Genomic DNA, 12,142 nt, shown 5'->3' with positions numbered 1-12,142 from the left:
GGTGGCCGCGCCTGCCTCTCCCCCCCGCAGCGAGCTTGCCAAGACTGGGTAGCTTCTCGCTGCAAGAGGGGGGGAGAGGCAGGCGTGACCGCTGGCACGCCGGCAGATGCAAACGCGCATGTGCGGAGCTGCCACGCATGCGCGTTTACACCCCCTGCTGGTGCAAACGTGCATGTGCGGCAACTGTACATGCACGTTTGCATGCATCTGCCGCCCATGCGTGGCACCTGGGCTGCTGGCTCTCCCCCACCCCAGAGGCGGTCCTCAACCACAAAAAGGTTGGGGACTGCTGGTCTAACATATGACACAAGGCCATGACTTACTGTTCATAAGGCAGCTTATCTTTAAACCGCCCGTGGCGCCACGGACTAAATAATTCGTTAAGGGGCCTTGAGGTGGGCTTTGTCCGTGATGAGGAAGGGTCCGGATTGGACCCTTCCTCACGACAGACAATCGGAGGGACCAATCGGCAGGCGCTTCGCGCCTGCCGATTGGTCCCTCCGATTCCCAGCCCCAGCAACTGTGAGCCGCGCGCAGCGCGGCTCGCAGTTGCTCCCGGCCTGATGCGGCAAGAGGCGTGAAGCGCCTCTCGCCGCGTCAGGCCGCCGCCCCAGGGAGCCCCCAGCAGTCGCGCGGAGCAAAGCGCCTCTCGCCGTGCCAGCCCGACGACGACGAGAGAACGCCGCAGCCGCGACTCCCAGCGCGACTGAAGGATGAAGGCCCGCCGACGACGAGAGAACGCCGCAGCCGTGACTCCCAGCGCAACTCCGCTTTCTGCCAGCTCCTGCTGCTGCTGGCCGAGGAGCCGGACCTGCGCTGGCTGGCCTGGGTGCTTCGCCAGAGGCGAGAGAGCGCAGCACACACCGAGAGAACGCCGACGAGCAAGCCAGCCACCGCTGAACCACCGACGCCACAGTAAGTGCCTAGCGCCCGCTGCATTTAGCTACAGCGGGCTTGATTACTAGTTTTATAATAGTATTGACTGTCCAAAATGAAGCATTCACACTGTAATAGAGGTGAGGCTCTTGCACTGCCAGCAAAATTGGACACCCTTACAGAAACAACAAGTCCCACTGAGCTGTAAGACTTTAGTTATGAAAAAGTATGCACACAGCCACAGTACAAAGTAATTAAACCTACCTTTATTCTTATAATCAGGTGGCTGCTTCACATGCAGTAGTCCCTATTTTGCCAGGATACTCTATCCTTTTTGTAGCTTAACATTAATATTTGAAGATGAGATAAAAGAAGTGGAGGGAGTCACAGAGAAATGTTCAGTTCAGGGGAAAGCTTTATTCATTTTATTTAAATTGTTGACTATTGCTCCTTGGCCAGCGAGCTCATGGCAGTTTACAGCATAGGAATAAAACATATTAAAATTTCCCCAATACTAAAACCCAACCCACCCTCAGCAACCCCATGTAGCCCCACCAGTTTGGCCCCTATCCCATGTTACCATAAATATAGTGGAAGTGGCTAGATCTTTCAATAGATAGATGTTATTGGAGATTGAGGTTCAAATATTTGAGAGTTATGGGGAAAGGAACTGAATGTAGGCCCAAGGAGTGGTACACATACTACGTTCTTATATGACCTACATATTTCTGACCTGGTCCTGTCAACCAGAGGTTTGCTTGAAGTTTTTGCTCACGGCATAATTTGCAAGTGTGTGTGGCCCGGATTTGGATTGGGACTGCAGAAGGCACAGAGAGAAAGCTGAAGAACACAACCTGCTTTTTTCCATGCCAGCACTTGTGCCCCCCTCCCCCATTTCCTAATACATTACGATCCCCCAAGTACTTTGGGTTTTTTGTTTTAAAACTCATATGTACACCAACTACACTACTTGCATGGCAAAGTATGTGCAGAGAGTATAGTCATATTCTAGCTGGAAGGCAATATGGTGACACAAACCTGGAAAAGTATAGCTTGTAAAGTGTGTGTGGAAATCTCTAGGTGTTCAAAGTGTGCATGTGTTTTCAGCCTAGAAATTCTGCCTTAGTTCTGAAAATGGTGTGGCATCTTATACAGAAGCCGGCTGGATAGAAGCAGGTCAGCCGTGTTGGTCCTTTTAGACCTATGGTCCTTTTAGGCCTTTGACATCGTGGACCACGAACTGTTGGTCCATTGCCTGGCCGGTACAAGGATATGGGGCACAGCCTTGTGCTGGATACGCTCCTTCCTCCAGAACCGGTCCCAGAGGGTTGCTGTGGGGGAAGAGTTCTTGCATCCCTACGGACTCCCTTGCAGGATTCCTCAGGGTGCGGTCCTCTCCCCCACATTGTTTAACATCTTTATGCGCCCTCTGGCCCAGCTGGTACGGAGATTTGGGCCGGGTTGCCATCAGTATGCTGATGACACCCAGCTCTATCTCTTAATGGACAGTCACCCGAACTCCCCACCGGAACCATTTGCCAGATGTTTGGAAGCAGTGTCTGAATAGTTTGAGCAGAGTCCCCTGAAACTCAACCCCTCCAAGACGAAGGTCCTGTGGCTGGGGGGAAGGGGGGGAACAGGCAGTGTGTCTACCCACCCTAGCAGCGGTGCAACTTACCATCGTGCCCCAAGCTAGGAATTTGGGTGTGACCATTGATGCCTCCCTGACTATGGAGGCTCAGGTCAAGAGACTAGCGGGCCAGGCATTTTTCTATCTTCGCCAGGGCCGGCTACTAGCGCCCTACCTGTCCCCTGACCACTTGGCCACAGTGACCATACGACAGTCACCTCCAGAATAGATTTCTGCAACTTGCTCTACGCAGGCCTATCCTTGTCCCTGACCAGGAAACTACAGCTGGTGCAAAATGCAGCTGCCAGGGTCCTCACTGGAACATCTTGGAGGGCCCACATCCAGCCGGTGCTGAGGCAGCTGCATTGGCTGCCAATTGCTGCCCGGATCCGGTTCAAGGTTTTGGTTTTAACCTTTAAGGCCATATGCGGGTTGGGACCCACATACCTGAGGGACCGCCTACCGCTCTATGCCCCCTGCAGGGCCTTACGCTCTGCGGGTGAGAACCTGTTGGTCACCCCCGGCCCGAAGGAAGCGTGCCTAGCCTCAACCAGGGCCAGGGCTTTTTCGGTCCTGGCCCCTACCTGGTGGAATGAGCTCCCGGGTGATCTGCGGGCTCTGCGGGATTTGTCAGCTTTCCGCAGGCCTGTAAAACAGAGCTCTTCCACCAGGTCTATGGTTGAGGCTGGGGTCAGCGAATCAGGGACATCGCTCCCGCCCTAGGAGTTGGAGTGTACGCTACTCCCCTATCCTTTCCTCTTCACCTCTTTGATAATTGGGGGGAGGGATGGGATTTTTAGCCATCATGTTAGTAGACTGATGTTTTAATGGGAATTTTAATGGGGTTAGTTGTTGTGACCCGCATCGAGCCTGTCGGGAGAGGCGGGAAATAAATCTAAATAAATAAATAAATAATAATAATAAATATGTTGTTTAGTTTCCAATATATTTATAATGGGGATAGCCATTTTGTTCACACTATCATGCTTAAAAAATCATTATATCAAGAATACTTAACCTTTTCTATATTTGTGCTTACAGCTCCCTCTAAGGATAACAATTTTAACTGCATATCTATATCCCAGCTAGTATTAAACTAATGAATGGTAGGTATTCTTTCATGAGATTCAAAAACAAAAGTTTTGCTGCAGGCTGAAAAATGTCTATCTCCTTTTTTTCTTGACAACTTTAAATCAGAGAACTGCTCAAATAATCTAAACAATTGTAAAGTGCCAATCCACCCTCGATTCTAAACTTTGATCTTGCAATTGGTACCCAAATATCACTTCACACCGAAATTGCCTTTAAAAAAAATAAAACTGAAAATGATTTTAAGTTAAAATACAATTCCTAGTGCTAGTACGTACTGCAAAAATGGCCCTCCTGGATCAGACCGAAACTGAAATAACCCAGATGTTCCGGGGAAGCTTAACAGCAGAATATGAGGACAGATCTGTCTTCAATTATCTCCGCATCTGCGCCAGAGGTTTTTAGCTACCAGGTAATTTACCTACACAGACTTCATTTTGAGTAAGGCCCATTGAACAGAGGGAATCTTAGAGAACATTGGATCTGTTTGTAATTTGGGTAAAACCGCCTAGACTAGAATCCTGCGACTAGCCGAAGTGAACCATGTATTGTAAAGAAATGAAACGACCGTAAACGCAGAGTAATCCTGGAGGGCACCCTAGAAGTAGGTCCGGCCGAAGAATTGGCTCCTAAAGAGTAGACACTGGACGGCAGCCCCCAAAGAACGGCCTCAGAGATATCCCTCGAATCCTCGCCTGCGACCTCTATACAACCAACCGAGGCTGCCCTCCTCTGCCCCTTCGCCGCAGGGCCACTTCGTCCAAGGACAGGCATCCAGGACGGCGCCCTTCTGCCACGCGCTGCCTTCCCAGAGCAACGGCACAAGCGCCGCCCCCTCCGCAGGATGACGCCCCAGCTTCCGCGTTCCCGCGATGCTCCAGGGCCAGGCGAAAGTCTTCTCCGGTGGGTTACTACCCACGGCTTGGAAAGCGGACGGGTCCCGAGAGGGCTCAAGCGAGCTCGAAGAGGCGGGGCGAGCGGGGCGGAGGCGCCATTTTTAAACGGACGAAGCGCGCGACAGTTGGTGCCGTTGCGGCCAGGTGAGGGGAGGCAGGCGGGCGGGCGGCGTCTGCGAGGGCCCGGGCTCTTGTCATCCGTCCCGCTGAGGGTCGGGGCTTCCCCTGCGATGTAAGGTCCCCTGGGCTTTACTCTCCTGCCGCGCTGGGTTCCTGCCTGCCGAGTCTCAGGTTTGGCCTCCTTCGCCTGACTCTGGTCTGAGAGCGAAAGCGGTCACCGTGGCCTCCGCTGTGGTCGTCCAGGGGCGCATGAAGCGGCCTCCCTTGGCAGACCGCGTAGAGCGGCGGCGACGGCGACGGCGGGCGGGAGGGATGTAGGAGAGGCGCCCAAGGCCTTAGCGTTGTGTGCTCTGCTCGGGGATGGTGCAGTTTCGCGCTTGATCTTGGGTGACTTAGAAGCCACTCTTTATGTCTCTTTTCTCTGTGTTCTGTTTGTATGTGTGTTATCTGCCAGTTGCGTACTCGTGTCATATGACTAGTGCAGATAGATTCAGGTGGGTAGCCGTGTCGGTCTGAAGCAACAGAACAAAGTTTGAGTCCAGTGGCACCTTTAAGATCAGTGGAGTTTATTCAACGCGTAAGCTTTTGTGTGCAAACACATTTCTTGAGATATTTTGCATATGAAACCTTATATTTGATGTAGTTGTAACCCTCCACAAGCCGGCTTGCTGGGAGTGGTGGGGAATAAATCCAATAATAAAAATAGTCAAAATCTGAAAATAAAAGTCCCACCATCACTAACAGCGGCACGTTTAAAATCCACAAAGACCTTTGGCATAACACCTAGTTTCCTTTGTTTTCCCCAAACAAGTTTCCATAAGGTGTGTGCTCCAAAACTGGTGATATAACAGGTAATGCCTTCTGTGCCTTCATGCTTTGAAAGACAGAGCAGGGTGCAGTGCCTGTCTGGAACTCTGTCACAGGGATTCATATGTAAGAAATGATCTACTCCCTTCTCTCTTAATGTTAAGGTATGCTAGCTAAAGTAGATCAGTTGCAAAATACTTCAGTTGGCTGTTTTTGTAACTATTTCATGCAAAGTTATAAAGCTTAACATTTGGAGGTTTTACCACAAGATGGCAGTATGATCTAACTTGTAATTTCAATATGTTTTAGGCTTTTTATGGTTGAATTGCTGCCAATTTACAGTGATCCCATATGGTTTTCAAGGCAAGAGACATTTGGTTTGCCATTGTGTCTCTTGTATTCCTTAGTGGTTTCCCATCCAAACAGTGAAAAGATTGGGCTAAATTCAGGTGTTGACCTGAAGTAGCTGAACAAAGTTGATCCAATGGTCCCTTTAAGACCAACAAAGTTTTATTCAAGGTGTGAGCTTTCATGTGCATGCACCCTTCTAAAAACAATGAAATGGAAATCACCAGACTATTTTTGTAAGGGGAGAGTAAATTAGCAGCAAATCAGTAAACAGCAAGGTAAAGGTGAAGGTATCCCCTGTGCAAGCACTGAGTCATGTCTGACCCTTGGGGTGACGCCCTCTAGCGTTTTCATGGCAGACTCAATACGGGGTGGTTTGCCAGTGCCTTCCCCAGTCATTACCGTTTACCCCCCAGCAGCAAGCTGGGTACTCATTTTACCGACCTCGGAAGGATGGAAGGCTGAGTCAACCTTGAGCCGGCTGCTGGGATCAAACTCCCAGCCTCGTGGGCAAAGCTTTCAGACGGCTGCCTTACCACTCTGCGCCACAAGAGGCCCTTAGTAAACAGCAAAACAGCCAACAAATATTCAGTTCAATAAAGATGTTGAGCAGATTCAAGAGCCTTGCTAGAATAACCAGCTTAGTTTGGGTTCAACTCCAGTCCAATAGGAAGAGTTGGTTTTTATACCCCACTTTTCACTGCCCAAAGGAAGAAGAGTTGGTTCTTATATGCCACTTTTCTCTCCCTGAAGGAGTCTCAAAGCGCCTTATAGTCACCTTCCCTTTGCTCTCCTCACAACAGACTCTGTGAGGCTGTGGGAGCCCTGATATACTGGTTCTCTCAAAACAACTTATAATCAACTTCCCTATCTCTCCCCACAACTAGCACCCTATGAGGTAAGTGGGGCTGAGAGAGCTCTGTGAGAACAGCTCTATCAGGACTGACTTGGTCAAGGTCATCTAGTATGTGGAGGAGTGGGGAGTCAAACCCAGCTCTCTGGATTAGAAGCCATGGCTCTTAACCACTACACTAAATTGGCTACATAGTAGAGGGAATAAAAATGTCCAGATTAGTGATTAATTGCAGATGTATTCCCAGTTGTAGAACCTAGTAATTAACAGAGACCTGCTCCTAGCCCCATCCATCTCCATCCAAGCATGGGGACACCCCCACAAATGAGAGGCCATGCTGAGTTAGGTCTCCTGTCCTAAAACCAGAGAATTAGATCCTAATCTTCTAAATTACATTACATACCACTAGTCATTACATTACAATCCACTATACAATTCAGTTGTCCCAAATTAAATAAAATGAAGGGATTGTAAGGAATGCAGATTTGATACATTCCTACAGTGTTCCAGACAAGCCAAAGGACTGAGAGGTTACCCCAAGATACATAAAAGGCCCCACCTATTCTATTGCCAGCTAAAGACCATGCTCATCTTTTTGGGCTTGGATGAAAAGCCATAACCTTTGTTTTTTCAGTATTAATTGTCAGAGCATCCCTGCAATAATCCGCTAGCCTTACCAGGGCTCTTTTTAGACCTACTGGAGTTCTTTACAATAGGAGGTCTTCCTTGTAAAGTAATGCTGGAATGCTCTGACAAGCTAGTTTGGGAGAGTGACAGTCACCAGGAACGAGACAATTTGTCAGGTCATTAATATAGTAGACGAAGAGCATTTGGGCCAATAAAAAGCCCTCTCTAACACCTTTGCTTGTTATAACAGGCTCAGTGAGATGGCCATTTCTACTGCATCTGACTCTAAAAGTTGTCTGCTTATGGAGGGCATGCATCAAATTGAGAAGCCTCTTATCCAGGTGATGCTTCTAGTTTAGACCATAAACAGACCTTGAGATGAAGTCAAATGAAGCCTTAAAGTCTACAAAATGTTTTATATGAGGAAGTTATTTTCTTTGAACTATGTATGTTCCCCTTAATATTTTTGGTAAGGCCTTGGAAGAGGAGGATGTCTGATGTCTTAAGTGCCACTCAGTGCTTAACATTCACTCAGGGCGGCTGTCCTACCCCTGAGTGCCTCCTCCTCCAACTGGCTTGCCTGTCTGTCCAGCGGCCAGCCAATCGCCTTCTGTCCCCCATGCCTGGCTACCCCTCCCACTTCCTTCTGAGGCTGCAGACCCATGCTGCGTGAGAGCTGCCCCTGCCAGTGAGTTCCCAAACAGCTGCCTGCAGCATTTCTAGGTCCTGGGGGGTGGGGGGAGCGTCACAGTTCTACCTCTCCACCCCCCTAATCTAGTGCCCATTGTATTCCTGAATGCAATGGGCTTGGCCCCTAGTTTTTCTTTAAGGTGTTGAATTAAACAATAGTCAAGTACACCTCTGCCCTCCCTGAAGCCTGCCTGAAGCGGTGATATTATTCTTTTTTGGAACTAAGAGATAAACCTATCAAGCAGGTATCAATCATATAATTTGCTGATCATATGTAAAAGGCTTATTGGCCTGTAGTTGGCAGGGTTATCTCTTCTCCCTTTCTTAAAGATGGGTACCACAGCTGCCATGCCCCAGTCTTTTGGTTGGCATTTACTGGCATATACAATGTTAGAAAATGAGCATGTGAATAAACCTTTGACAGTGTAGTTGTTGGACCTCGTGATTGTGTTGTTTGGGTGTATTTGATAATATAGTTGGCACCTGGATGTGTTGTAAGTTGTGGTACTAGTGTCCATGTTCAAATTAGATGTTGTATTATTGTGGGTAAGGAGTTGTTTGAGATTGGTAGGGGGGGCTGTCTGTGTGCCAGAAAAGATTTGTCAGTAGAAGTTGTAAATTTGAGCTATCCAGTTCAGGACATTAACAAACAAGGCTGGTGACAATAATTATTGCTTAAAGGAAAATGAATAATTTTAAGGCAATAAAATATTTAAAAACAATATGCATTAAGAATCAATAAATGCTTATATAGATACAAATGTTTTAATGTAATACATCTCTCATAACTATTTCTATAATCTTTGTGTTACAAGAAGATTGGATTTTTAACTTGGAACCTATAGGGTTTCTTGCTCATTTCCAAAAATTCCCTGCGCAGTTTAGCATGCCGCAGTTTGGGACATTGTATTGTTTTGATTAGTCTACCACATTCTAACATCTGAGACTTGTCCTTTTAAATTATTTTTCTTTGTTTTGTCTTGCTGTAGACAAGTTTAGACATGCTTATGTAAAGGAAAAACCGTTGTATGAAGTGCAGTCAACTGTGGCACTTTGCCATGACTGCTGAAACTAATGATGTCAGGGAACATTTCAGCAACAAAGCAAACAGAGATAGAGTGCTAAATGTTATGGCTGTTGTGTGTCTGTCATTACAAAGAATGTGTTTTCATCTGAAAACATAGGACAGTTTGATTTCCACTGCATATTTTAAAGTAAACATTGTTCTGCAGAACAGATCTATACCACCCAAGGGGATTGACAAGAACGTAGCAAAGCTTACTTAAGCTGTGGGGCATTATATTCCTTGTTTCCAAAGTACTTGATAAAGTAAAGATACTTGCTCAAATGGAACTATAATCTGTAGATGAAATTAGATTTAAGAAACTGAATATATATGTTAGCCAAGAAATGTATATTTTTGCAAAGACTTCTGTAATGTGCTGTTTTTAAATCAAAAATATTTTAATCTTTTAAATCATAATGCATTGACTAATTAGGTGCTTAAGTTTGCACAGATAATTTGGCCTCTTGGGATGCCATCAGGGGAGAGAACAGCCTCTGTGATGATAGCATGATCAGGCTGACCGCATTTTTACCTGGTTGTCATCTCGTTAGCATTTAGACAGAATGGATGCTTTGCCAAACTTCATTGCTCCAGCGGGTGGACATGGTGATCTTGTGAACTCACAAGTAGAATTACAAAAACTATTAATTGATGAAAGAATGCGATGTGAGCATCATAAAGCCAATTACCAAACTCTAAAGGAAGAACATACAAGGTATTGACTATGCTTCCTTTCTTGATCTGTTTTGTTTGTGTGTGTGTGTGTGTGTGTGTGTGTGTGTGTGTGTGTGTGTGTGTGTGTGTGTGTGTGTAAGGGGTGGGGGAGCTAAACCAAGAGTCAAGGTTTTGGAGGTTTTTTGTGATTTTCTATGCTTGGCTTTTTCAACCAGAGTTTTGTGAAGCCCTGGAGTTTTTTGATGGTCCTGGCAAGCTTTCCTGAATGGGTGGGAGTTAATTCTTTTTTTATTTTTTAAAACAATTGTTACATATTTATCAAATCATGCCAACCTGCCCCCCCCCAAATGGCCAATGTTGGGCCAGGAGGGGGTGGGAAGGGGCCCCAGGTGAGCATGTACGCAGCTATGCTTCTCACCCATATTCTGCACAATTGGACCACTTCTGGGGTTTCTTCCAGCCTGGAGAATGTTTCGGGGGATTCTCAATGGTAAAAGAAATGAGAAAGGCTGTTCTCTGCTATTTTGGATCATATACACTTTCTGTAATGAAAAACTTTCTTATGAACTGATTAGTTAATTATTTTTAATTATTAAGGTTGTGTTCCTGCAATCCTTTTTTCTTTTTGTGCAAGTTATACTTGCATGATGATGGAAGTTACTGGGTTTGTGTGGCAAACCACTCTATATAGATAACCGTATAAATCACTACTCTGCTGTAGGTTTGCGTTTGCCATAAACCTGTGGGATTATGAGTTTTAAAAATGTTTGATAACGTTATTTAATGCACTTGAGTGATATGTGCTGTGTTGAGGACTGTTGTGTCTTGGTATTTTTAAAGGGATTCTTCTTAACAGATTGCTCATCTAAAGATATATATAGTATAACAAAGTAAAAAAAATGTCTTTCTAGGCTGCAGAATGAATATACTAGATCACAAGATGAGCTCAAGCAGCTGCTACATGAAAAGCAAACTGTTCATGAAAAATTTCAGGTTCTTCTTGCTGAATTCCGGGAGGAATTATTGGCTAAAACTAGAGAAGTAGAGGAATTAAAGACACAGGTGAGGTCATCATAATCTGATTTCTCCTAGTACATTATTTGCATTTAGCTAGAGCATCTGTGGTCATGTTAGTCTGTACCTGGATGATTGTAATAAAGTGGCCTATATAAAAAATCTCAGATTTACATGGAGTTATGCTTGACCTGGAGAATTTATTATTCTCTCCACTCCCTTTGAACAGCAGAGTCCCACATCACACTAACTCTTGTCAGTTTGTGTGTGATATGTTGGGGGTAAGGGAACAAATCTAAGAAACCCTCTGTCTCAGGTTGTAGTTTCATATTTCATTGGTTCCCAGTCCATATTGTTAACCTTATAGTGGCCTACAGGAGGAATTTGAACAGTGAGGTGATTTATCTATTTTAGGTTATTTATTTCTTCAATAGTTCAGAAATAGAAAATCTATCAAGTTATTGTGAGATTTCAGAAGTTTTTGGCAAACTATAGGTTTTTTTTAACTTATGACAGAATCCCTTTCCCTGAAAAGGTATAAATAGTTCTAACAAGCTAAAAAAAGGGAACATTTGGTCAAATATCCCAAACTGCCATCATTTTCTTTTGATTATATCTGCTTAGATTAATTATTGCATGCAGTAATCAACTTTGTCAGGACTTAAGGGAACAAAGCTTTGATTGATGCCTTTCCATACAGTTTAGTATCCCCAATGCAATGAATAATCAAAAACATTAAACTTTTGTAATGCGTAGTATAAGCTCAATTATTAAAATCAATAATCAAGTAAAACACATAAACAACAAAATCATGTACACAGGATGGTCAGTGAGAGAAAACCAACCCTGCAACCTTTAAATAATATAGTTACATTTCTCTTATTTTCAAGTATGATATGAAGTCTTTGATACAGGAGTTAAAAAGGACCTCCAGCGTCATCTAGTCCAATCCACTGCACATTGCAAGAACTCACAACTACCTGGCCATCCACAGTGACCCCAATTTCATGCCCAAGTGATCCTCTATATTTTTTGTTTTATGTTATTTCCTAGGTAATAACTCCACACAAACTGGAATTGCTGAAAGCACAAATACAGCGTGATTTAGAAACACCTATGAGAGAACGATTTCGGAAACTGGATGAGGTAAAAAAAAAACACTTCTGAATAAAAATTACATCTGTTCACCCCAGTCCTTACTTCCTTACACATAGCCTTCCTTTTCACTGAGACGCATGGTGAATTACAACTAATAACAAGGCAGTAAGAACAGTGTAAATAGTTACTCCACAGTAACTGAACAAAATTAGAGAATATTTCACTATAAACACTGTATAAACACTGTACAATATAGACAGGAACATAGGAGTTACAAGATTAGAGAGCAATGCAGTTGAATGTTATATTACATTGAATAGAAGACATATCCTTATCCGTGGTTCCTCTATATA

The 12,142-nt window shown here is 45.0% G+C and overlaps 1 protein-coding gene across 5 annotated transcripts in view; it reads left to right on the top strand.

Annotated features, from left to right (window-relative positions):
* The first annotated feature begins 4,468 nt into the window (after window positions 1-4,468).
* CEP83 (centrosomal protein 83) overlaps window positions 4,469-12,142 on the top strand; it is a 34,591-nt gene continuing 26,917 nt past the window's right edge. The window contains exons 1-5 of one of the 5 annotated variants that reach the window (XM_077339058.1): window positions 4,469-4,635; window positions 7,497-7,587; window positions 9,554-9,717; window positions 10,589-10,739; window positions 11,745-11,837. In XM_077339058.1, coding sequence (XP_077195173.1) covers window positions 7,507-7,587; window positions 9,554-9,717; window positions 10,589-10,739; window positions 11,745-11,837 — 489 coding nt within the window. In that variant the 5' untranslated portion in view covers window positions 4,469-4,635; window positions 7,497-7,506. The other 4 variants (XM_077339054.1, XM_077339055.1, XM_077339056.1 and 1 more) reach the window with 4 other exon arrangements.

Source organism: Paroedura picta, chromosome 5 (assembly GCF_049243985.1).
Source record: "Paroedura picta isolate Pp20150507F chromosome 5, Ppicta_v3.0, whole genome shotgun sequence".
Taxonomy (NCBI): Eukaryota; Metazoa; Chordata; class Lepidosauria; order Squamata; family Gekkonidae; genus Paroedura; species Paroedura picta.
Note: the sequence above shows the minus strand (reverse complement) of the source record. Positions and strands in the feature narration are given on the sequence as shown.